This window comes from Caretta caretta, chromosome 20 (genome assembly GCF_965140235.1).
Source record: "Caretta caretta isolate rCarCar2 chromosome 20, rCarCar1.hap1, whole genome shotgun sequence".
In the NCBI taxonomy this organism is placed as follows: domain Eukaryota; kingdom Metazoa; phylum Chordata; order Testudines; family Cheloniidae; genus Caretta; species Caretta caretta.
In genome coordinates, this window is record NC_134225.1 from 8,123,117 (window position 1) to 8,148,168 (window position 25,052).

Here is a 25,052-nt window from a genome sequence, read left to right on the forward strand (position 1 = left end):
AATCTGAAATAAAGAAACCCGTATAACCAATGTTCCCTCCAATTTTTGACAGGCCATATGCACAAAAAATTTCTTCTGTGCAAATTTTTGTGCGTGCGGGGTTTTGCCATGTGCGCTGAGTTTAGGATCTGTATGCACGCGCACAGCTTAGGGGGAACAGTGCCTATAACATACACTTATCCGTATCACCTCATTTTCAGCTATGCCTTTCAGCGGTCATGTTACTGTAATTTAGCTAATCAATCGTAACATGATGTAACTTGATTATCTAACAAAACTAGATCCCACCACCTTAATTGGTTTTCACCCAGCAAAATTACTTATACATCAGCCAAAAAAAATCAAAGACCCATACAGAGACCATACAGATAAACAATAGAGAAATGGGGACCATAAAGACCAGACAATAAGTAAATCACCATGATTACAGGCAAACCATTTAAGAAGTGACTATACAGTTATTGTTAAGAATCTTGATGATTCATGCAGTTAGCCAGCAAGACCCTTAGTATTTGGGTACTTTTAAGAGATTTGCCCATTAGTTGGGGTATGCTCATTTATTGGGGTTACTTGTCTGGGTTTTTTCCCCCTGCTAATTCTATTAACCTACTGCTTGTGTATAACAATTCTTAACAAAAGGTTAAGAAATATTCTATGAGTGAGAGAGAGAGACCCCTTGCTAAAGGAGGTTGGTCTGAAAAAGGAAAAGAAAGCTTGCTCGGGTTTGTGCCTCAGTTTCCCTACTCCACAGCAACTACTGAACAATTAACACATGATTAGGGCCACGTGCTGCCTGTGTTTCTTCACCAATTTATTACCAGATTTGCACATTACTTTGGGGTATGCTCATTTATTAGGGTTACTCTTCTGGGGGTGGGAGGGTGGTTCTGTAATTTTATCAATGTACTGCTTGTGTGACTTGTGTGTTCATATAGAGCTCTACTCCCTCCTTCTGCAAGTCCCCTCCCAATGGAGCTATCCTGCAGGACCTAGGTTCCCCAGGGCTGGGTTCCTCCAGCCTCAGAACCAGATGAACGAACACACACACACACACACATACACACACACACACTAGCAGAGCAAGTCTGAGTGGACTGGGTCAATCAGCACCCTCCAGCTGATCCCCTCATATGCCGCTGTAGTCAATGGACTGGGTGAAGCAGCATTCTCAAGCTGAACCCCTTATCTGCCCGGGCCCGGTCTCAAGAGGCTGGGTCGAGCAGCACTTTCAGCCCCCCCCCCCCATATGCCACAGGTTTAACACGTCCCTATCCCACTTTCACGTCACAATTGTACTGCCAGTAACCCACTTGATGAGCAAACCCCACAGTATTTTTGGGTGCTACAGGGATCTGTAGCTTAGGTGAAAGAAGCATTGCTCCAGAGTTAAATGGTGAAGATACAAACACAAGAGTAAAGCTGAGAGAGAGAGTGTGTCAACCAGCTTAACCATAAAAGTTATTTATTGAATCATAGTGATAACTACTCAAGGAGGGCTAAACAAAATAACAGTTACATTATTAAAGGTTAATACCTGAGGTAGAAAAGGAAACAGAGAGAGAGGGAGGGATCTCACCCACTCCAGGAAGCTTGAAGTCATCAGGGGTCCCAGATGACAGTGGTAGCTCAGGGTCTTGGATCTGTCAGGAGCAGATGAAATCACAGTGTATCTGAGGCAGAGTTTGGTCTGTGCATCAGAACACTTACTGGGGTATGAGTAGCGGTTTTTGTAGAGAAAATACAATGACTGAAGGGAGGACACTAGATTTGTTTATGGGTAAACTGATGACTCAAGCATTTTCTTTAGGCTAGACAAGAGGAGCTGATCACTCCTAGCTATGGCTGATGTTCCTTCAGGAAGCTCACAACGAAATTGGGCTGCTTCAGTATTTTGGACATCAGTCAAGGATTCCTTACTAGAATTGGTCTGATAACTGCTGAGCTGCGTGTGTGCAGGCGTAGGTTCATTAACATTTGGGGCACAGATCTCCCATGATGCAGTTGTTCCCTGCTTTTTTGGTCCCAGAGTTCAGTGCCGTTCTCTGTTCCCCATTCTGTATGCTAATGAGATGTCTCCTTTCCCCATCTTTCATGCAGATGAGGCTAGGGGAGTGGCCTCTGTTCTACATTCTGTATACTAATGAAGATGGCTCTGTACCCTTGTCATGAGGGGTCTAGGTGTGTGTCACACCACCATTCACTGATAGGTATCATCTGTGACTGTAGAGATGTTAACAGGGCATTGAGCATGAAATGATCTTTAACAATATGTTGTGACTACTTACATTAAAGAAATCCATTCTACCTTGGTTTTGTAGAGAGCCCTTTGATTGACCAATAAGAATCTGGTGTTGCAGGTCCCCATAGTGCAATTATATTTGATTCTCCATTCTCAGTGCAGCTTTTATTTTGGTGAGTTTTGCACACAGATGCAGAAATGTGGACTTGTGCATCCAAAAGTTCTGCAGCCACTGCTCATGTGCCCAAGCCGTCATTGTTGCAGAAGATTTCTGCCCTTGGGAAGGATGTAAGATGACACAAGATAATACACTTACTGAATATTTGTGAATCAGCTTCTACACAGAAGCAATGACATGTGAACATGGGACACTAAGGGTTGGATTCACAGGCAAGATATATGCATATCAAGATATATGCAATAACAACTACTTACTTAAATTTTTTTTTATTAGCATAAGCTATTAGAATAAAAAATAAACAGCACAATGACATGCACTGATCAGTGATGATACAGATAAATGACGAAGTGTTAAGAGTAATAAGAGTAATAGAAATAACATTTTTAAAGGAGCAAAGCTATAATTAAAATGGATTACAAGGAAGAGAGCGCAGTTCAGGGAATCACAGCAGCTGATAAGACAAATTTGAGAACTCTTATGAGACTTCACATAGACGAATAGTTATAAGAGAGGTTTCAGAGTAGCAGCCGTGTTAGTCTGTATTCGCAAAAAGAAAAGGAGGACTTGTGGCACCTTAGAGACTAACCAATTTATTTGAGCATGAGCTTTCGTGAGCTACAGCTCAATTCATTGGATGTATCGATGAAGTGAGCTGTAGCTCACGAAAGTTTATTCTCAAATAAATTGGTTAGTCTCTAAGGTGCCACAAGTCCTCCTTTTCTAGTTATAAGAGACTCTTTTAAATACTCAAAATGTGTGACGCAGAGTTTGAGGGAAAATGTAGGGAAATTATTTCACTGCATCAAGTCTCCTGTAGCAGTAAAGTAGCACCAGGTTTTTATATTTTTTGGTGGTGTCCAGAAAAGGTGCAAGGGAGTTTTGCTATGGGAGGGGTCTGGGGTCAGTACCGTGTTTACAATGGTGCCGTGGCAACAGGCCCACTCTGGGAAGTTGCCCATTACAGACCCCTCTTACCCATCCACACAGCCGGTTCTGGCCCCTCGCCTGGGGCAGTCCAGCACACAGGCCTTGCTGTGTGAGCCTCTCTCAGCCAGCAGGTTTCACTCGCCTGTTGGCGGCTCATCACCCAGCAGCTGGGGTCCACCATGCAGGCTGGGCAGGGCTGCTGGCCCCGGGGCCAATGGGTGTGGCTGGGCGGGGTGGGATCTCTGGAGTCAGGTCCCTAGGATCTGCCATGTTTCTTAGCACTGCTCCAGCTCTGAGCTGTCTCCGCTGCCTGGGATCTGTGGGGCCCCACCTGCCTCCCTCGGGGCAGAGCCACCTGGGACTGGTGTAGAGACCGGGCCAGTCTCAGCCAGTCACAGGGGACAGTGCAGGGGAGCTCAGGTGGGTCCTGCCAGGCATGTGGGTCCTGAGGGAGCCTGGCCCAGGCCGGCTCTGCTCCTGCTCCAGCTTGGCTGATTGCAGCACTCCCAAGGGGCTGGAGTTATCCTGCCCCAGGACCAGCCCTGGATGCGCTGCCGGCTCAGCCTGGCAGACACAGTCACCTCCCATCAGGGCCAGCTATTGTGGACAGGGGTCAGGGCATGGGAGAGTAGGGTCTCTAAAGGGTCGGGGGGGGGGGTGCTGGGCAGTGAGGGGGTGGGGAGATCTGTGTGTGTTGGGCTGTGAAGTGGGGGAGATCTGTGTGTGTCAAGGCACTGGGAAGTGGGGGGGGAGGTCTGTGCAGGGCATTGTGCAGTTGTGGCGGTGGGGCTGTGGGGGGCACTGAGCAGTGAGGGGATCTGGGGGGGGCTCTGGGCGGGAAGGTGCATGGCACTGTGCAGTTGTGGGAGGGCTGTGGGGGGTGTTTGGGTAGGGGCGCACTGGGCAGTGAGAGGATCTCTGAGGGGGTTCTGGGCAGGTGGAGGTGTGCTAGGCATCATGGTCTGTGGGAGGGCACTGGGCATAGGCATTTGTGGGGGTCTCTGGGCAGCGTGGCACTGTGCGTAGGGGGTCCGAGCCGCGCTAGGCAGGGGGTAGCACGGTGTGGCCTGGGCCCACCCACAAGGGGAAGAAGCATGGTGGCAGCGCAGAGCCCAGCAGGCCAGTGTCCGTCCGGCAGCTGTCGGTTTGTAAACAGTGCCCTTGTACTGGGCTGGGTGGAGGGGGGCCCTCCCTGCCGTGCCATGACCCACCTCCCATTGCTCCCGGCCAGCCCCTCGCTCTGAAGACTCTGCCCCCCCCTCCCCATGTCCCCTTAGCCCCCATGGGGGCCCACAAATAGGTTCAGCACCAGGCCCACAAAAGGGTAACGTGGCTGTGCCCGGGGTGCAGGATCTGGGCCAGCGGTTGGGTACCGGCTATGGGGAGTTTGGGTGAGGGGTGCAGGCTCTGACCTGGGGCAGGGGGCTGGGGCACAGGAGGGGGTGTGGGCTCTGGGGGGGGGGGGGTGTCTGTACAATGTTTCATAGCATTAAGCCTCCTGGCTGTAGCAGGAACGTAGCCCCCCTCCCGCCGGTACCCACAGCAGCTTGATCCGCCAGAGGGCGGCAGCGCGCGGGGGAGTGAGGGCAGAGAGAGGGCACCGGCACCAGGGAAGGGTACTGCGCATGCTCCGTTCGGGCGAGCATGCTCCGTGCCCCCGAAGGCGGGCGCTGGGCGGGGGGAGCGTTTGGTGTCGCACCGGGCTGCAGGCTGCGGCGGGGCCGCGGAGGTAGGGGCGGGGGCGGGGGCTGAGTGCGCGATCCCGAGGGAGCCGCTTCTTGGGCCCGCGGGGGGTGGCTGCACGCGCGGGCAGGGGGCCACCCCTGGGGTGGGAAAAGGGACCATGGGGGGCTAGCGGTGTGGACGGGGGAAGTGTGCGGGGTCGGTGAGTGGCCGTGCGGGAGGGGCTGTGGGGGGGCCGGGGCGGGGTGGCTGTGGTGGGTATGTGGCTGGCAGCGCAGGCAGGCGCAGTGCATAGGGTGGGTGCGTGAGCAAGCGGAGGGGCTGTGGGGGGGCCGGGGTGGGTATGTGGCTGGCAGCGCAGGCGGGGGCAATGTGGAGGGTGGGTGTCCAGGGGGAGGGGCTGTGGTGGGGTCAGGGCGGGGTGTGTGTGTGGGGGGAGGGGCTGTGGGGGGGGGAGGGCGGGGTAGGTATGTGGTTGGCAGCACAGGCGGGGGCAGTGCGTGGGGTGAGTGTCTGGGCATGGGAGAAGGGCAGTTAATGGGGTGTGGTGCTAGGTATTGGGGTAGAGGGATGGTGTGCGGGAGTATGTTGTTGCCTAGGGGTGTTGTCGCAGATAGTGGGGGGTTGGCGGGGATAGGTGTGTGGGGAGGATGTCGTACTGGTTAGCAATAAGGGTTGGATACAATGCGTCACTGGCAGGGTGTAGATGTAACTAGTTTGTTGGGGGCCAGTGTGGGAGGTATTCCTGCCTGACTGGCTAGCAGTGTGTCTGGTTGGAGGGCTTATTGGGCTGAGTAGTGTGTGTGCATGTGGGGGGTGATAAGCAGATGTTTTGTCTGGGTCCATAGGGCTGGGTCACTGGCTCTGGGTGGGAGGCCAGGGTGCCTGCTTGTGCAATGAGGCAGTGGCTTACTGGGAGAGCTGGTGTTTTGTGTTCCTGATGTCACTGGCTGGTTTGGGCGCAGTGAGGCTGGGTGTCTGGTGGTGGGCCCATTGATGGGGTTGGTTGGCAGCTAGTGTTTGCTGGGCAGTGGCCTGGGACATTGGGAGTGGCTGGCTCAGAGCAGGCAGTAGTGATGAATAGTTTTGTTGGGGCAGTACTAGGGGGCAGCCAGGAGGGGATAGGTCACCAGTTGTCGCTGCGTAGCTGCTGAGGCTACTTACAGGGGGTGGTGGGCTCTGCTTGGTTCTGGGGGAGCAAGTGCTAGGTGCTTCAGAGAGGCGCTGGGGGAGCGGGAGGCGCTGGGCGGGGCAGCTCAGGAATTGGGCTATGGTGGAACTTGGTGTGGCTGGCACTGCGCCTGCCTGGCTCTGGCACAGCAGCAGGAGTCCAGGGTCTCTGGCTCCCAGATGCCATTGGCTCAGCACATGGCATGTATAGGGCGTGCGCTGCCACGCAGGATGGACCCATCTCTCTCTCCCCCATGACCCATCTTCTCTGGGCTGCTGCTCTTATTAGCCATGTAGCAGAACGCTCCCCAAGCCCCGCCTTGGGGCCTGCAGGCCCAGCTCAGTATGAGTGTCAAACAGCTCCAGGGCACTGATACATCCCCCTCTGCAAGGATTCTTTCCTAGGCTCCGTGACCCACTCTCAACAGTGAGTAACTCATCGTCTGCCTCCTGTTGAGTTCTGGCAGCAGGATAGGGGCCCTGCTAAGCTGGGCACAGGCCAGAGAGTTGATTTCCAGGGGTGAGCACTTCTGTTCCCTCATCCTTGCACCAGTGCTCACTGTCACAGGGCAGTGTGATTGACAGCTCCTCTCATCCCAGGAGGAGCCAGCTGGTACATGTAGAGGGTGAGGGGATCCATCCTTGAGTGAACATGGGGGTGACTCATCATCAGCCCCACCGTGTCTGGGAGGGATGAGCTGTGTTGATCTGTGAGGCTGTTACTCTCCAAAGCGCCCCCCGGGCCTGTAGCTGGACACTGGCTCTGTGAGCTTGCAGGCAGCTGACATTGGTGCTACTCTTCTAGCCCTTAGTGACACAGTGGGCCTGGCTAGTGGCTCTGAGAGTGAAGGAGTGGTCTGGCCAGTTGGAAACTGGTCCATGAGCTCTCTGTGCTTCTCTGAGCCATGTGGCTCCTGATCATCGTCAGCTCTCAAACATGCCAGCATGACCCCCGGTCTGAGTCCTGTAGGCCTAGGAGAGCGCCAAGCCCCTGCTGTGCCCAGTGATTCTGCTACAGAGAACGATGACCCCCGGCCCTCTCAATGCAGCTCTCCCCTCTCCTTCCCGGGAGCTGACCCTTTAAGCACGCTTCTCTGGATTTGTATTAGGTGTGTTTTGTAGATTGGCCTCTCTGTGCCTCAGTTTCACAAATGACTCTCCCAGAGTCACAGAGGGAGTTGGTGGCAGAGCTGAGCATGAAAACCTGGAGTCCTGACCCCCTGCCCACCAGGCGATCGTGCTCCGCATCCCCCGGTGTCTCATCTGGTTTGACCTACATGGTTCCAATGAAGGCCTGGCTGTTCACCTGCCTTTGTAGGGGCAGTGTGCATGAAAGGCCAGGATTCCCTGAGCCTAGGAGGTGCAGCTGTTACCTTGAGTAATGGTGGGGCAGAAGGGGATTGAAGGCCAGAGCCTGAGAGGTGAGAGTCGAGAGGCTGCTCCCCTGTGTCCACTGCTAACTCTCCCCCTTGAGCGTGTTGCTTTGGGCCAGGTCTGGCAGAGTTGCAGCCAGTTCTGCACTCTGCAAGGGCTGGGTGAGCGACGGGTGTGTGATGCGATGAAAACCCTCCTCTAAGCCAACAGTGCCCAGGAGACAGGCTCTGCAGCACCAACTGACTCCCGGGAGACCTCAGCTGAGTTGCTCCGCTCTGTCACATGGGGCCAGTCATCCCCCCAGGAGGGGCACTGGGGCTGAGTAACTGGTTTGGTTTGCGGTGGGCGCGGTGTCTCTGATGAAAGGCCGAGTATTAATAACAGGTGCCCACCATACCGGTGAGCTGCCTGAATGCCAGCGTCACGAGAGTGCTGCTGCCGAGCTCTGCTGTGGGTCCAGGGCCAGGACACGTGCTCGGGAACGGGCACTCGTGCAGCCCGCGGAGCTAACCTAGGGGCGGCTGTGTGTGAGGAGCCCAGCTTGGCTGTGCCAGGCCCCCTGTGTCCTAGTGCATGGGCAGCAATGCGGACGCACTGACGGCCAGGCGAGAGCAGAGCCTGGGTATTCGGGCTGCTGCTCACAGCTGGTGTGGACACACTGCCTCCTTTGCTGTGGGAGAGACATGCCTGGCACTTCCCATGCCAGACGCCCTGCGGCAGCTCTCAGCAGGAGCCTGGCCTTTACACCCTGCTGCAGCTGCATTGCCTGCTCCTGCTGTAAGGTCAGATGCTGGTTCCTAATGGGGAGCATCTGGCAGTGCCCGTTCTGCTGGTACCAGTCACCAGGGCAAAGTGTACTTGGCAAAGAATTGAAAAGAGAAAATGGCAGAATGGATGCCAAGCTGGATACCAGTGCTTCTGGGAATGCCAGCCTGGGCCCCCAACTCCAGCTAAGGAGGGTGGCAGATCTCCTGCCTTCAGAAGCCTGTCTGTGGCCAACTCCCCCTTCTGTCTGAACAGCGGCATGCAATGCTGTCAGCCCCTCTGGGGGTGCAGTCAGCGTCCATCTCACAGTTGTCTTGTGGCTGATCTGCCCAGCGTGGGGGCTGCTGCATTGGGGTGTTGAGTTCCCTCCTTTGCCTGGCACCAGCTCTCGCTAAGGTTGTTGGCCTTCTGGAGCATCCTCCTTTGTATCTAGCTTGCAGCCGAAGGCACAAACCTTGTGCACAGGAGCAAGTTGACACCTCACTGCCTCCCACCGGGCATTGCCATCCTGTGCAGGGGTGAGGTCACTCCCTTACCAGTTCTCCTCACAGGTCGCTGCTCTCCACTTGGAGTCTCTTTTTCGCATTGCCCTTCTCAGCTAATGTGTTGTGTGTGGACACAGCCCCTAATGTGAACAAAGACCTGGACCCTGCAGCGCCAGGCCAGACCATGATTGAAGAGATGCCATCAGTGTGGGGCTCGCACCTGCTGCTGGGCAAGAGGAACCCTGGCTTTGATTCCACCTGGCAGTTCCTGTGGTCCTAGACAGCAGCAGGTTCAGGAGACTGGGTGTTCTGCACTTGTTAGACTCTGCACTGAGCTCTGGGAGCGGGTGGGGAGAGTGGGTGGGTGGGTGTGGGGGGGTATGTCTACACTGCCATGAAAGCCACAGCTGGCCTGGGTCAGCTGATTTGGGCTGAGGGGCTATAAAACTGCTGGCTGGGGGACCTGTGTTCTGCTTCCCTGCAGAGAGGTGGGGGAAATCTCCTCCTCGGTTGCTAGTTGTGACTGCCCTGGCTTTTGGGGCTCCCCTTGTGTTTTCAGATCCTCCACTGACATGGGTCAGTTTCAACCAGTCCTTAATGACCCATTCATTCAACTTCAGACAGCGTGACCCAACACCTCTTAAGAACGGCCATACAGGGTTGGACCAAAGGTCCATCCAGCCCGTATCCTGTCTTCCAGCAGTGCCGAGGTGCTGGAACTAGGAGTGCTGGGGGTGTGGCAGAACCCTCTGGCTTGAAGTGGTTTCCCTCATATAGTGCATTTAGTTTTGTTCAGTGGCTTTGAGCACCTCCACTATAAAAATGGTGCCAGTGTCCCACAACAGTGGCCAGTGCCAGACGCTTCAGAAAGAATGACCAGAAGAAGGCAATTTTGAGTGATCCGTCCCCATCATCCAGTCCCAGGTTCTGGCGTTCGGTGGTTTAGGGACACCCAGAGCATGGGGTTGCATCCCTGACCATCTTGGCTAATAGTCATTGATGGACCTGTCCTCCAGGAACTTCTCTCATTCTTTTTGAACCCAGCTGTATTTCTGGCCTTCACAACATCCCCTGCCAATGAGTTCAACAGCTTGTCTGTGCACTGTGTGAAGAAGTACTTCCTTAAGGTCGTTTTAACCCGCTGCCGATAAATTTCATTGGGTGACCCCCTGGTTCTTCTGACGTGGAGAACGAACATTTCCTTCTTCATTCTTTTCACACCACTCGTGATTTTATAGACCTCCCGTCATTGTCTATTTTTCCAAGCTGAAAAGTCCCAGTCTTTTTAATCTCCCCTCCTACGGGAAGCTGTTCTACCCCCTTCATCATTTTTCTTGCCCTTCTCGGTACCCTTTCCAACTCTAATATACCTTTTTTGAGATGGGTCAATCATCTGTGCATAGTATACAACTTGTGGGCATACCATGGATTTATATAGAGACATTATGGCATCTTCTGTCTCATTATCTATCCCTTTCCTAATGGTTGCTCACATTCTGTTCGCTTTTTTGACTGCTGCTGCACACTGAGCAGATGCTTTCAGAGAACTATCCACAGTGACCCCAGGATCTTTCTTGAGTAGTAACAGCTCATCATTGATATGATAAACCCCCCTCATTTTCTATGTATCGTTGGGATTATGTTTTCCAATGAGCATTACTTTGCACTTACCAACATAGAATTTCATCTGCCATTTTGTTGCCCAGTCACCCAGTTGTCTGAGATTCCTTTGTAATTCTTCACGGTCTGCTTTGGACTTATCTGTCTTGACTAAGTTTCTATCATTTGCACTTTTTGCCACATCACCATTTACCCCCTTTTCCAGATCATTTATGAATATGTTGAACATCACTAGCCCCAGTACAGATCCCTGGGGGACACCACTGTTTACCTCTCTCCATTCTGAATATTGACCATTTATTCCTGTCTTTTGTTTCTTGTCTTTTAAGTTACTGATCCATGAGAAGACTTTCCCTCTTATCCCGTGACTGCTTACTTTGCTTAGGACCCCCACCAAAGTCTCTTTGTCAAAGGCTTTCTGAAAGTCCGGGCACCTCATGTCTCCTGCTTTGTCCCCTGGGCATTTTAACCCTTCTGGACCCATTGGGTAACAGTGTGAAGTACAGAGGGAAACTGAGGCAAGCATAGGATTAATTAAAAATATTACAGAAAATTCCCACTTTATTACGCTCTGGTAGGTTTTAAACCTGCCCATGGAAATGTGTCCAGCTGTCTCTCAGGCATGGGCCATGCCCCTTGTGTGCTCCTTTCTCCCCAATATCACACTTGTGACAGAGTGCTCCCAAGCAGGGCACAGCTGGGCACCTGGGAACAGAGCTGAGCCTCCCCTGAGCACAGCCAAGGTCACTGACTCTCAGGAGAACTGGTGGATTTGTTAAAGTCTCAGCTCCTGGAGTCATGTGAATTTGTGAGAATTCCAGCTTTAGCTTAGCCAATGAAATCAGTGTCTAGCACTCATGGCTGGGGAGCATGGTCCAGCGGCTCCATGGAGGGATGAATAAAGAACCCAAATTGATCAGTTTTGTAATCCCATGATTTTGGGGGCCTCACTTGTGAGCACTGAAGCTGGTAATGCTGCATAGATGGTGGGCTCTATGTGCGTATGAGCTCCAAAGTACGCTAGTAACAACCAGCACAGAGATGTCCTCTGAAGTAGCTGACACTGTTAATGAGGGGAGCTGCAAGGCTTAGCTGAGCCACTGGGTGGGAAAGGGTGGGTTGGGGGGTGGGATGCTGGGTGGGGCAGGGCAGGGTGGAGAGAGTGAGGTGGCAAGTGGGGAAGACTGACTGATCGGGGGGGAGGGAAGGCTGGCTGAGGGTGGCAGGGAAGGCTTGTGGGGAAGGGGGTGGGACAGTGGCAGCAGCAGGTGCTGGAAGGAGGGTGGCAGGCACTGGGTGGGAAGTTGAGGGGGTGTTGGTTGTGGGAAGGCTGGGTTGGGGGAAGCAGGTGCTGAGTGGGAAAAGTTGGGGGGTTGGGGAAAGGGGGGGCATGGGCGGTGGGCTAGGAGGGGCAAAGGCTAGGCTGGGATTGGCAGATGCTAGGCAGGGAAGGCTGGGCTGGTGGGGTGGGGAAGGCCACGGGCACTTTGCTTGGCCTTTCCACAGAGCATCTGTCTGTCCAGCCCTGTTATCAGGGCGTGGCCTCGCTTGCTGATCAGTCTTCAGAGGCTGTTGCTGCAGTGCAAAGGCAATCCAGAGCTGGATTAACCTGACTGCTTCTGCCCCATGCCTCAGTGGGCACCCTGGACGAGAGCCGGCAGAGGGACCCTTGCGTCCTGAGCAAAGCTCCCTGCCAAGGGGTTCTCCCAGGCAGCTTTTCCTTCTGTGCCTTCTCCTCTTTGGGGTGAGAGGAGATGGCTGCCCTGGCAGGAATCTGGGTCCCATTGATCCAACACCCTTTGTCCCTTGGGTGGCTGTTAACAGCATCCCGGGCTCGTCTGTGAGCCTGTGTGGGATAGAGGACGGCTGCTGTTCATTGATCCTTCACCCTCGTTATCTGTAGCCTCTCCCTGGCTGATAAGGGGGCTACAGGGTGAGGGCGGGGCCTGGAGCCTGAGCTTTGGTAACCTGCCACCAACTGCCATGCCGGTGTCACCAGGTCTCTGATTTGAACTCTGCTTCATGCTGTCACCTTGGGCTTGGAGCTTCGCCACCTGGTGTTCGCCTGAAGGTAGTGAGTGGTTTTCTTTTAATGTTTGAGCCAAATCCGTGCAGCTGTTTGAGTCCCACAGGGTGGGTCTTTACACTGTGATGTGGAGAATGAACTCTGCGGGTGGGGCAAGGGCTCTGCCGCTGGGGCAGCGGGGGCCTGCTCTCCAGGCCAGTTCTCTAAAGTCAGCCTTTGTATCTTAAGAACATAAGAACGGCCACGCTGGGTCAGCCCAATGGTCCATCCAGCCCAGTATCCTGCCTTCAGAGAGAATGAACAGAACAGGCCTGCATGATCCATCCCGTCCTCCATGCCCAGCTTCTGGCAGTTAGAGGCTTAGGACACCCAGGGGTTGCCTCCCTGACCATCTTGGCTAATAGCCATTGGTGGACCTATTCTCCAGGACCCCTTGGTGCTGCTTGTGCTCAGCAAGGCCTTGATTCTGCCTCCCTGAGCTCAGTGGGAGCTGTGTGGCTGATTCAAAGGGCACAGGGGCCAGCCCCAGTCCCCTTCTCATGCTCGCTGTGCTGCTCCTACCTGCAGGAGGCAGGTGGCTGATTGGAGGAAGCCAGCTGGAAACCTTGCTGATTGTAACACAGCAACTGCTGCAGTTTCCGGGGCTCGGCAAGTCCAGCTTCTCCCTGTGGTGAACTGCAGGAAGCAAACTGTGTGCGGTGGGAAGCGCTTGCTCTGTCGCTGGCTGGGGTGGAGCCCACCAGCATTGTACTGCAGTTAGATGGTGGTGACGTGCTGGCTGTGAGCGCTCATCCTAAACCAAGTCCAGGCAGAGCTAAATGAACGTAGCACCCGGGTTGCCATGTCCGTGCTCTGGAGATATTCCCATTACCCAGTGCTCTGTAGGATCTGACGTGGCGACGTTCACTGATGAGAGTCCAACCGAACCTGTAACCTTGGTGGTGAAGCTTGGGGGGAATTGCTGAAAGGGGGTGGCATGTCCACAGGTCTCACAGGACTGGGGCAGGGTATTGAGCAGACTCTGTGGTTGGTACCATGCACCACCTCCCTGCGTTAGCCCTGCCCATGTGCTGCCCAGAAAGGGGGCTGGGTTGATAGAACCTGCAGGGCTCACTGCATGTCCATCGTTGAGGCATTTCCTGGGCCACCGTTGGGACCAAACCACAAATGAGGGTGGGGATGAACCGGACAGTGAGTGGCCCGTGGAGGAGAGGCCTGAGGGAGAAATGGGGCCAGGATGCAAAGATGCAGGGTCCAGGAGCTGCCAGAGGTGGTAGGCTGAGATGGGACCCCCAGAGCAGGGCCCGCAGCACAGGGGCATTGCCCAGCTTGCGCAGGGGATGGGGAGCCTTGACATGGCAAGAGGGATGCAGAGATGCTGGTATGTCTGCAGCTCTGGGAGTGCGTTGCTCTCTGCCTTGCCCACAGCTGACCCCACCCAAGGAGCACAACTCCTGGGTGAGACCCTGGGGCCGTGGGGTGAAGGGTATGCCTGCAGCAGGAGCTACCAGCACATGACTGGTAAGGGTGGGCTGGCCATGGGCAGTGCCTTGTGGGGTGAGGGGGTGGAAAGCTGGAGGAAGCCCCAGAGGCAAAGGGATAACTGAGTGCAATTCCTGGAGAAATGCTCCCCAATTCTGAAGCCCAGCCCCAGGGAGGGTGTGCAGTTGGGGGCGCGGGGGGGGGAGGAATCCGAACTTGCTGAGACCTGGGACTGCTGGGTTGGACAAAGGAAGTGACTCTTTGGGTGGGGTGGTTTGACGGCAAGGGGGATGCATGGACTGTAGCCCCTCTGGGCAGGGAGTGGGGGTTGGGTCTCTGCGGGCACCCATTGTTCTGTCCTGGCTCTGCAGCTCTCGGTTGAACCTGGGGGCTGCTTTTATCGGGTTCCTGCTGACCCTTCCCCCTCCCATACAGCCGCTGCACTTTGCGGGTCCGCTAGCGCTGGAGGCCAGGGCAGGGAGGAGGCCAGCTGGTAGCTCACTGTGTGGGGCCTCCTTCCTGCGCTCTGTGTTAAATGCTGGGGCTGGCAGAGAACGGAGCAGGAGCGGGGAATGAGTGTGGTGACGTCACCGCCGCTCTGCTGCATGGGCTGGGTGCAGCTTGGTCTAACCCGGGAGCAGCTCACAGGAGAAGCTTTCCAAGGCATTGGCACTGCATCCCATCACAGAGCCTGGGGCACAGGGAGACAGGTATTGTCCCCATGGCTGAGGGGTCTGCACTCTGCACAGTGCCCTGGCCTTGCAGCCCAGATCCCCAACCTGGGGCTGGCTGGCTGGCCCTGTGGTTGTGGTTCTGCTCATATTTCCCCTCCTCGAGCCCTGGAGGAAGTGCCTTGGGGCTGAGCTTACTTGCACAATCTCCTGCGAGTGGAAGGGAGTGAGAGGTTCACAGGAGTCAGTTCCCACAACTTCAGTTACCCAGATTGAAAACATGACCCACGCCTGGGCTCCTCCTCCCAAAGCTTGCACACCAAGCAGCCCCTGCTCCTCAGCCCTGGCTGCCAGACACATTGCTGGGCACTATCCTGATGCTTTCTTGCCTCTGCTGTGTCAATCCCTGGGACGGGGAAAGGGCTAAAATGGATTTCCCCAGTGGGCCCAGAGTCCAAGCTCCTTTCTCACCCTGAATAGTAGCTGGCCTGAGCACATGCATCCAGCACTGGAGCCAGGTTACTCCTGGGTGAGCGGCCCTCCCTAGGGGACTGGTGCTGGCCCTGGCCCTCCAACAGCCTTTCCCATGTGTTCCCTGGCCAGCCAGGGCTCTGTTGGCATCCCCTTCCCCTGAGACCACAGAGCTCGGCCTTGGCCGGCAAAGGTTAAGCTGCCCCTGTGTATCGCCGCTTTGCCTGCCCTGCCCGTGTGTCCAAGCTGCAGCAAGCGAGTTCCTGGTGAGGTCCTGGTGTGCAGCGAGAATGTCCTGCTGGAGCCATTTCAGCCCAGGGTCTGTGCCCGCACGGGGTGCTGGGGCAGGGCAGCATTGGCAGGAGAGGTTGCAGGGGCAGCACTGGCTAGTGCTGCTCTGATGGAAGCCAACACAGCATGGGGGAGAACGTTACTAACGAGGGATTGCGGGGTGCGGGGGGGTTGTCCCTCTTGGAGGGAATGAGTGAGTCTGTCTTATCACCCCCTCCTCTCTAGGGGCTGGCACCCCCTTGGACATCCTTCCTCATCTGCCCCAGGCAACACACGGCCTGGGTGACCTTAACTGGCCACTCCCTGCCTACGGTCTGTCTCGGGGCGGCCACCCTGCGGCTCCAGAGCCACGTGCGGCTCTTCAGAGGTTAATATGCGGCTCGTTGTATCGACGCCAACTCCAGGGCTGGAGCTACTGGCGCCAACTTCCCAGTGTGCTACAGGGTGCTCACTGCTCAACTCCGGGCTCTGCCCCAGCCCCACTCCACTCCTTCCCCCAAATCCCCCGCCCCTTCCCCGGAGTCTGCCGCGCCCTTGCTCCTCCTCCCCCCACCCCCGCGAGCCTTCGGCACGCCACAGAACAGCGGATGGCGGCGGGGGGAGGCAGAGGGATGGAGAGTTCGGCGCTGGTCGGCGGTGCTGCTGGCGGCTGGCAGACACGGGGGGCGGGGGGGGCTGACGGGGGGCTGCTGACGTGTTACTGTGGCTCTTTGGCAAGGCACCTTGGTAAATTCTGGCTCCGTCTCAGGCTGGTCACCCCGGTCTATCTGCACAGCAGCTAGGAGGTTGCTCCCTAGCCAGGTGGAGAGAGGCAGAGTTTTACACAAGCTGGCGCGTGAACAATAGCCGTGTGGCCCCAGTGTGCGGGTGGCCCCCAGAGTACAATCCCGCTCACCCCCAGGGAACATACTCAGCTGGGAGTCAACCGGCTGCCGTGGCCGTGCTGCTGTTGGAAGCAGCCGAACTCCTGTGTACCCGTCTGCCCATGCTGGGAGGCAGCCCCTGCGTCTCAGTACAGGCCTGACCCCCAGTGCCCAGCCCTGTCCTGAGCTGGAAATTGCCCACTTCCACAGTGCGAACTGGGACTCTCTCCTCCACACCCCGCACTCTGCACGGCTGGCAGGGGCTTGGGGTCTGAGTCATGGTACCTGTGTTCTTGGGCAAAGCATCTCCGGTCTGTGTCTGGTGATAGACGAGGTGACTCAGAGGGTAGGTGCAGAGGGCCCATCTGCCCTGGAATGGGGCAGGGACACCCCTGGCTCAGGAGGTGAGTGGGCAGGGTCTGGACTCTGCCTGGGACCTTTCTCCTTGGCAGACGTCAAGCAGCAACACTCCTGCCCCAAACAGTGGGACTAGCACTGGTGGGGAGCCCCACAGGACCAGCTGCTCCCCAGGTGTGTCTGCAGTTCAGGTCAAGGGCAGTAGGGTGAGGATCAGTGAGGGAAGGGCCAGCCCCATGTTGCCCTGTGACCTGTGCTCCCAGCCAGGAACCAGCAGGAGGTAACAGGCTGTCTGGGAGGGTGCTGTCTTGGGGAGGTGGGGTGGGGGGAATGGGGCCCTCTGTGAGGGAAGGAAAACTATTGGGAGGGTGAGTAAGGAGGTATGTGGTTCTGGGGGGTCATGGGAGCTGTGCATGGTGGACCCTGGCTTCCCCCAAAGGGCACAGCATAAACGTCTCTGCTTGTTCTCAGGCACCTTGCTGGGACGGGCCTGGGACCAGGGCCAGCAGCAGACATGGGGCAGAGTGAGTCCGAGCCCCAGGATGAGCAGGAGGTAGGTGCTGTTCCTTGCTGGGGCCCCTGGCAGTTTGTCCTCTGTAGCCTGGCAGTCACTGGAGCGAGCGAGTTCCCAGCCTCTCAACCCATCGTGCTACCCGGGCCACCCACGTTCAGAGAGCTCCCCCTTCTGGTGCTGTCCACTGGCTGGACAAGGACCTGAAGAGACCCTCCCCACCAGCACCATTGCCTGGGGGCTGGCAACACTTTCCTAGTGCAGGGCACCTTGGCTGGCATCCCAGTCAGAGTCCTCCTCAGGACGCCCACTTGCCCCAGCAGGATGCCCCTCCCCTCTGACTTGGGAATGTTCAATCCAGCATCCAGGTCACGTTCCAGCTCCAAGGATCCCCCATCTCCCATGGGAACCTTCTTCCCAGATGTGGTCCTGGGTTTGGCAGAAACCTCTCCAGAGCCCAGCAGCCCTCTGGGATGTGTCTGGGTAGGTGTGGCCTGCTGGGGCCTGCCCAGGACACAGTGTCCCAGGATTGCTGGAGTCTTGCCCTCCACTTCAATGTCCTTTCTACTTCTGCACTGTTATGTGCCCCTTGAACAGCTGTCAGCCTCACTCCAGTGGTGGCTGCATTTCAGTGGTGGGCCAGTGGTCCCTGCACACACTGCACACTCAGCAAAGTGTGTTGGGATGGAAGGTGCTATAGACAGACCCTTATGCCCAGATGTTGGGTGGAGCAGCCATAGGGGTGGGCCCATGGGCTTTGATGGCAGCATCAGCCTGCCTGCTGGCGCTGAGGCGCTGTCTGCATCTCTCTCCACACAGGATGCAGCGCTCACAGCCGTGCTGCCCAACCTTAAGCTCTTTGTGGAAGATCAGCTCCAGACCAGCATGGTGAGGAGGGGCGGCTGGGGGGTTATGCCTGGGAGGTGGGGCCAGGTGTGGTCTCTCCTGGAGGGATTGTGTTCCTGGGGGATATGGAGCAGTGTCGCGGTCCCTCCCGTGGGCAGTGGAAGTGCTGGCCTGCTGGCATAGCCCATGGTCCCGGGCCCAAAACTCAGCCATCCCTGGGCAAGTCTTGGCTGGTGGGTGGAGGGGTTGATGGGGTCACACACTGTCCTTGGACTGGGGGAGGCGCTGGGAAAGAATTTCCCCCTGGTTTGAGCTGTGGGGAGCCTGCTGGCTTCCAGTTCCTCTCGTGCTGTGTGTGGCTGCCCTGCCCAGCCCACATTGGTCCCTCTGACAGCAGGGGTGGGGTATGTGGCAGGCGGGAGTAGATGCTGGCCGAAGGGCAGGCTGGGAGGGGTTCTCCCTACTCTTCCCAAGACCTGGCCAGGGGCAGCCTTGCTGATGGAGCAGCCAACCCAGCTACTGTACAGCCCGGGCACCCTACAGTGCAGCCTCCTTCCCTGTGGTGTGGCCCATGCAGTCGTAGCTGTGCAGGTCAGGTGCTTGGCTTGTGATGCTGCACTATGTGCTGGGACCAGTTGTTCCTAATTCACAGGGTCTGGGGTCTGTGCCGCGCCCTTTGCAGAGCATCCTGGGGTGAGCCCCGTAATGCATCAGATCCCAGGGGTCATTGTCTCCGCAGGGCAAGCCACACAGCCTCAGCACCTCTGAGCCTGGGCCTCTGGGCTCCAGCGGCCCCTGCTGCTCACAGTGAGCTCATGTTTGGGGACATTTTCCCTGTCAGGGATTGCTGCATAAGCTAGTACCTGCAGTGACACTGTGTGGCCTTTCCAGAGCGGGGGTAGTAACTAATCACCTGCAATATGGTGTTGAGGACCCTTAGGTTAGCATGAGACAGGTGAGCATGGGACAGTTTGTCTTGTTGGGAGCCAGGGCTGTGCCATGTCCTGTCCTTTGAGCTCCATCCTTGTGTTCTCCCCATTTGGAGTCTCTGCTCCCAGAAGCACCCTGCAGCCATCTGTTCCCCTGCCCTCCCTTGGTCTCCAGCCAGGCTGCATGCCCACACCCAGCCTGCCTCGGCTTAACAGTGAATGGCCCAGTCCTTGGGGCTCTGTTGTCTCTTTGGGATCCTCCACCACAGGGGCAGGTGTGACAAAATGGGTATTTTTTGTAATATTTTTGAGTCCCGCTTGCCTCAGTTTCCCCTATATTTTGCATGGCTACCCAGTGGGGGAAAAGGCTTGTTTGCTCTCAGGGCAGACTGAGAGACATGAGCGGGAGGGGTGTGTTTGTGTCCTCGCTGTCTGAGCGGACTGAAGTGGTCATTAGACAGGACTGGCTAAGGCCGACCCATATCAGTGGAAAAACCCCGGTCACCAGGACATGGACAACTGGCAACCAGTGCCCCACCGCCTCTGCGCAGGGAAGCTGAGCAGAGACCCTTGCTTGAGACCAAAGGACTGGGTGGCAGGAGGTGGGGGGAAAAGAGTGCTCTTCTGGAAGAGTCTGGGAGCTCTCACTGCTTGGTCCAAGGAAGGGAGTCAGAGACAGCTGGCATGGCATTGCTCTGGGCTGGCAGGAACTGCCTGTGCTTTAAGGCTTATGGTGACCCGAGCACTTCTCATGCTGGGTTCCAGCTGCCGAATCAACCTGCCTGGGTGAGTGGCTCTGGTGCATTGGTCCCTGCGGAGTGGACTCTGCGGCACCGCAGCAGTTCGGCCTCAGGAGGCGGTGAGGCTCCGTGGCCTGCCCTGGAGGAACCTTGGCAGCAGAGGTGACACGTGGGGGTATCATGCCATACGCCCTGTGGGCTGCAGCACGGCCTCCCAGTCACTCACTGTGCCTTCTTCAGTGCCATGCAGGGCCACTTCCCAGCTCAGAACCAGCTCCTGCCCGCCCCCCGCCCACCCTCCTCTGCCAGCCCCACCTTTGGCCGCAGGCTCCCGGTCCTGCCTGGCCTTTGGCCGCGGGATCCGGCTCCCCATGCTCTATTCCTGGCTCCAGGATGGACTCTGTGAGGTTGGACACTGGTGTTGGTGCAGCTCCGGCGCACACACGTGCCCACACAGCTGCAGGAGGTTAAATGCCAAGGCTTCCCCCTCTCTCTGATGGGGGATCCCCACTTCGCTGCCAGCGGGATGCTGTGGCTTGCGATGCGCTTGGAGCCCCTCAGGGCCACACTGCTGGAGCAGGGCAAGCTGCTTGAGGGAGACACGCCCCAAGAGCCAGCCTCGGAGACCATCCCCGCTGCCCTGAGCCCTCCCGGATTTCTGCCGGGCAGAGGCGATGCCTTTCTGTAGCTCGTGCCAGGGCACAAATTAAAGGTTCTGGTGTGAACCCTGGTAGAAATCGGGGAGCACATGACTGCACGTCCCCCATCTCCCCTGGGGGTCTCCATCTCGAAGGGGTTCCTCCAAGAGAGTGGTCCAAAGCTGGGGGCCTAGCACTGATCCTGTGGCTCCCTGACAGTGGGATCGGTTCAGTTCATGTGAATGCTGGTCTCCAGGCAGATGGCTTCTTGAGTCAGACACTTTGTGCCTTCTCTTTCCCACTCGCTACATAGCAGGACAAAGCCCACAGGGAAACTGAGGCACACACTGCTCATAAAAATATTGCCTGAATTTCCATGTCCACAAAAGTGCTCCAGAGGATGAGGGCGACTCTCGCCTGCCCTGTTCAGGCCCCCAGAGCATGGCTGGTGCTGCCTTGGACCCACCTGCGGCCTGTCTGGAAGCCTGGTCTGGAACATGCCTCTTCCCATAGGTGCTGGGTGTCATGATTGGCGTTGGTATTTCCATGTTGCTCATCGCCACCTTGATCCTGGTGCTGGTCCGTAGGCTGCGCCACAAGAGTAAGTGCCCATCCCTGCAGGGAGCAAATCTGATCCCTTTCGCAGCCATGGCTCAGGCACGCTGCTGCCCATCAGGCCGTCTTGGGCTTAGTGTCTGCATGCCTGTATAGGCAGTGAGACCGTAATAGCTAGAGCAGGGGGCTGGCAACCAGGACTCCTGGGTTCTCTCCTACTGACTCACTGCCTGGGCAAGTCCCTTCACGGTCTTGTGCTTCAGTTTCCCAACATACAAAGGGATTGTGAGCGGTATCCAGGGACTGGTTGGGAAGGGCATAAAGCTCTTGGGGTTCTTTGCGGGCAGCCCAGCTTCCTGGGGCTGGAGTGGGGAGGGGTAGGTCAGGCAGGACTCTGCCGTCTGTACCCCCAAGGCCTCCGCACCCTTCCCTGGGCTGGGAGGTGGGTTGGGATGGGGAGTGCAAGCAGGGAGTCAGATTGGTGGGGAAGGGGGCAGGCTCCAACCCTTGCTGGGGTGGGGCCCTGGGTGTCCTGCCCTGGTAACCTTTCGTGTCTCCCTCTCTCTCAGAGGCTCAGGCTCAGGAGACGCCCAAGTATCGATTCCGCAAGCGGGACAAAGTGCTGTTCTATGGGCGCAAGATCATGCGCAAGGTACGGGGCTGGGGCAGAGCACCGTGCGCCGGCCAGGCGGGGCAGCCAGTGGGAGCTGGCAGTGAAAGTTGTGCTAGGGGCCATTCCTTTCCCTGCCCGTTCGTCTGCCTCAGCTCAGCGCTGTGTGTCTGGGGACACGTCTGCACTGCAATGAAAAACCCACCGCTGCGAGGCTGGGCCCGGGCCAATTGACTTGGGCTCACGGGGCTAAAAATCACAGTGCTGGCCTTTGGGCCAACGCTGGAGCCTGGGCTCTGAAACCCCACGAGTGGGGAGGGCCCCAGAGCACAGACTCCAGCCCGAAACATCTACACTGCAATTTTTAGCCCCGCAGCTTCAGTCAGCTGACCTGGGTCAGCTGGGGTTGGGCCATAGGTCTTTTCTTGCAGTGTAGACATAGGCTCTCCCCCCAGCTTAGCTCTCCTCCCAGCCACCTGGTTTTGTTCTCCGGACCCAGCCATGCTGTGCTCACCTGCCTCTGAACCAGGTGTCTGTCTCCAGGCACTGCGGGTCTGCTGCTCAGATATGTTGATTCCAGCCCAGAAAGTCCGAGCAACTCTGTCTCAGATCCCTGGCCAGCTCTCCCATGGCCTAGGGAGAGAATGAATTCTTTCCCCCAGCGGGTAGTGGTGCCAGGGCGCTAGGTGCAGACAGCTCATGAACACCTTCCAGAGCTTTGTCACACTAAGTAACAGCAGTGGGGTTAGCAGACAGGGCAGGGCATTGGCTGTCTGCCCAGGCAGCCAGGAGCTGGGCCCTGCCTGGAGGGAGGGACAGGCTCACCATGCGAGGCCCCCAGGCACCTGCCCCGAGGGGACAGTCTGGCTGGTGACAGGGACCTATCCAGGCCCATGCTCCAAAGGTGGGGAGAGTGTTTTCAAAGCACTAACATCCCCAGCCTCTGCCAGCCCCTCTTCTCCCTGCTCCCCACACCCACTTGGCCCTGCCTGAGGGCAAAGGTGGGGCAGCACTGGCCGAGATGTGGAGCGGGGGGTGTTCATGGATCAGTTTGGGATGCAGGGGCAAGTCTCCTGGTGCTGGTTGTCTCTGCAGGAAGCAGTGAGGGTGAGCTGGGACAGAACTGCGGGCGGGGAGTGAACTCCAGCTGGGAGCAGTGGCAGGAGATGGGCTCCTGCTGGGGGCATGCTGCAGCCCAGCTGGGTCATGTTGCCAGGAACTGGGGCACAGCAGCAGATAGCTCTGCCAGAGCCTGGGCCTGGGCAGGGTCCTGTGGGATCACTAATCCCAGATATGTGAGCAGGACCCCGTCCCTATCACTGAGAGTCCTGTCCAGCAGCCCCCCACTGAGCTGCTTGCTGAGAGGGTTGGGGCGAGGCAGCAGGGTGCTGGGCTTTCCCAAGGCCTCTGTCCCAGGCCCATCATCTGACTGCCTCTCAGGATTCAGGGTGGCAGGGAACCAGGCACGAGGAGCTGGGAGGGCTGGCACTGGAGCGGGGTGACCTGCAGGAGAAGGCCAGTTCCCCTACTGTGTCTCCTGCCTGGCTCGCTGGCAGCATGTGGCTGGCTGAGTGCCGAATCTCCTCGCCTAGACCGCTGGCTCCAGCGGGTGCTGTTTGTGGGAGTGGCTGGTGCCTTACCTGGGCTGTCTCTACAGGTGTCCCAGTCCACCTCCTCCCTTGTGGACACAACGATCTCCAGCACCTCCCGGCCCCGCATGAAGAAGAAGCTCAAGATGTTGAACATTGCCAAAAAGTAAGTGGGTTCGCTCACCCTCCATGGTGTGAGACAACTGGGGCTGGCCCAGCCCTGCTGCAGGAGTGGGTCGTATGTCTCCTCCCCGCCCCCACCCAGCCATTAGCACTAACTCTGACCTCTCCTTGCTCTGCAAAGCAGCTGCACCCCAGCCTGGTCACCAGCCTCGAGAACCCACCCCCAGAGCAGTTGACTGGCACCGGACCAGCCTGTGGCACGGTGCTGCTCAGCTCCCTGGGTGGGGCCCTTGGGCCTCAGGCCCCTCACATGAGGGAGTGCCATGGCTCAGGAACAAGTCCTGCCTCCTTGATGCATGATGCAGATTCTTTCCTGCCCTGGGTGTGTGTGGGGGAATCTGCCCCTGCAGGCAACTCTCTGGTTGGCCCCATCTATCCCCTCTCCTGTCTGTCCCTGTGCCCAGGATCCTGCGCATCAAGAAGGAGCTGCCCATCCTGCAGCTGAAGGAGCCGCCGCCTTCAGTGCTGGAAGCGGATCTGACTGAGTTTGACGTGGCCAACTCCCACTTGCCGTCCGAGGTGCTGTACATGCTGAAGAACGTCCGGTGAGTGCTCCCATGCACCGTGGCCCCGAGCCCAGACTCAGCTGCAGCCACGTTTCCCCCTCCCTGCAAGCAAGCTTGAGCTAGGATGGGCACCTCTGAGGTTCGAAATCCAGGAGAGCTGGGATGATCCTGAGCCCATGACCTGGCCAGCTGGCTGTGTGTAATGGAGCACTCTGTCCAACTGATTTCCCGGCATGGTCCTGGGAAAACCAGGACAGGTGGCCTGGACGCAGTGTGAGCCTGTCAGATCATCTAGTCCAGTGGGTCCCAACCTTTCTTCATTTCCGGATTCCTCTGGAAATTTTGAATGGAGGTGCAGACTCCTTGGGAAATCTGTCTGTACCAACAGCTGAATTCTATTCAATCTGTTTTTAACCTGTCCTTTGTGGACCCTTTAGGCATAGTGTGTGGACCCCAGGGGTCTGCGGACCACAGATTGAGAACCACTGGCCTAAGCTGTGGAGGCTCCAGCCCAGGCAGATCATACGTGGGAGAGTTGCCAAGAATGCTCTGGAGCAGCAGGAATGGTGGCCCTGGTTCTCCAGTAGGGAGCACTCTTCCCTCTTGGCTGATACAGATCTAGTGCTCCCCAGGGTAGGGCAGCTGGAGGCATCCTCTGTCGGGTGAGAGCAAATGCCCTTGTGGGCTCGTGGTGGGACCCAGCACAGCGTTAGTCCTGGCTGAGTCCCAGAAGTGTTGCTGTGGGGCTATTGCATCAGACAGACTCTTCCCCAGAAGTGGCTGTGTTTGGGGTCAGGGAGAGATCTCTGTCCCTAGGGGTGGCAGCTTGTGGGCACTGGGATCCTGGAGCAGGGTAGTGTCACTGGAGGCTTGACCCTCTGGGGCAGCTCCCTCCCCCATGCATTGAGATGGGTAGTGGGGGGATGATTGACAGACCCCGCCTAGCCAGCTGGGCTCTGGGCGGGTGCTCTGGCCCATGTGATGCAGAAGCTTGGGCTGGGCCCAAGGGCCCCTCATGACATGAGCCCCAAGTCCCTGCCATGAGTTGCTGAAGACTTTGCTCCCCCTTTTGCCCACCATGACCCGCCCTTCCTTGCAGGGTGCTGGGCCATTTTGAGAAGCCGCTCTTCCTGGAGCTCTGTAAGCACATGATCTTCCAGCAGTTCCAACAGGGCGAGTACGTCTTCCGGCCCGGCCAGCCCGACACCAGCATCTACGTGGTGCAGGATGGCAAGCTGGAGCTCTTCCTGACCCAGCAGGTGAGGGGGGCATGTCCCAGCCCACCCTGCCATGTCCATCTGCTGGAGGCACCTGTCTGCTCAGCAGCCACCAGCAACCCC

The 25,052-nt window shown here is 57.2% G+C and overlaps 1 protein-coding gene across 6 annotated transcripts in view; it reads left to right on the forward strand.

Moving 5' to 3' along the window:
• The first annotated feature begins 5,009 nt into the window (after positions 1-5,009).
• Positions 5,010-25,052, forward strand: part of LOC125628965 (patatin-like phospholipase domain-containing protein 6) — a 56,227-nt gene continuing 36,184 nt past the window's right edge. For 4 of the 6 annotated variants that reach the window (XM_048834191.2, XM_048834195.2, XM_048834194.2 and 1 more), the window contains exons 1-8: positions 5,010-5,076; positions 17,077-17,158; positions 17,936-18,004; positions 20,783-20,870; positions 21,394-21,476; positions 23,092-23,189; positions 23,611-23,751; positions 24,812-24,971. In XM_048834191.2, the coding sequence (XP_048690148.2) occupies positions 17,120-17,158; positions 17,936-18,004; positions 20,783-20,870; positions 21,394-21,476; positions 23,092-23,189; positions 23,611-23,751; positions 24,812-24,971 (678 nt within the window). In that variant the 5' untranslated portion in view covers positions 5,010-5,076; positions 17,077-17,119. Of the gene's footprint in view, positions 5,077-6,315; positions 6,628-12,492; positions 12,516-17,076; positions 17,159-17,935; positions 18,005-20,782; positions 20,871-21,393; positions 21,477-23,091; positions 23,190-23,610; positions 23,752-24,811; positions 24,972-25,052 lie in introns of those variants that run through there. The other 2 variants (XM_048834192.2, XM_048834193.2) reach the window with 2 other exon arrangements.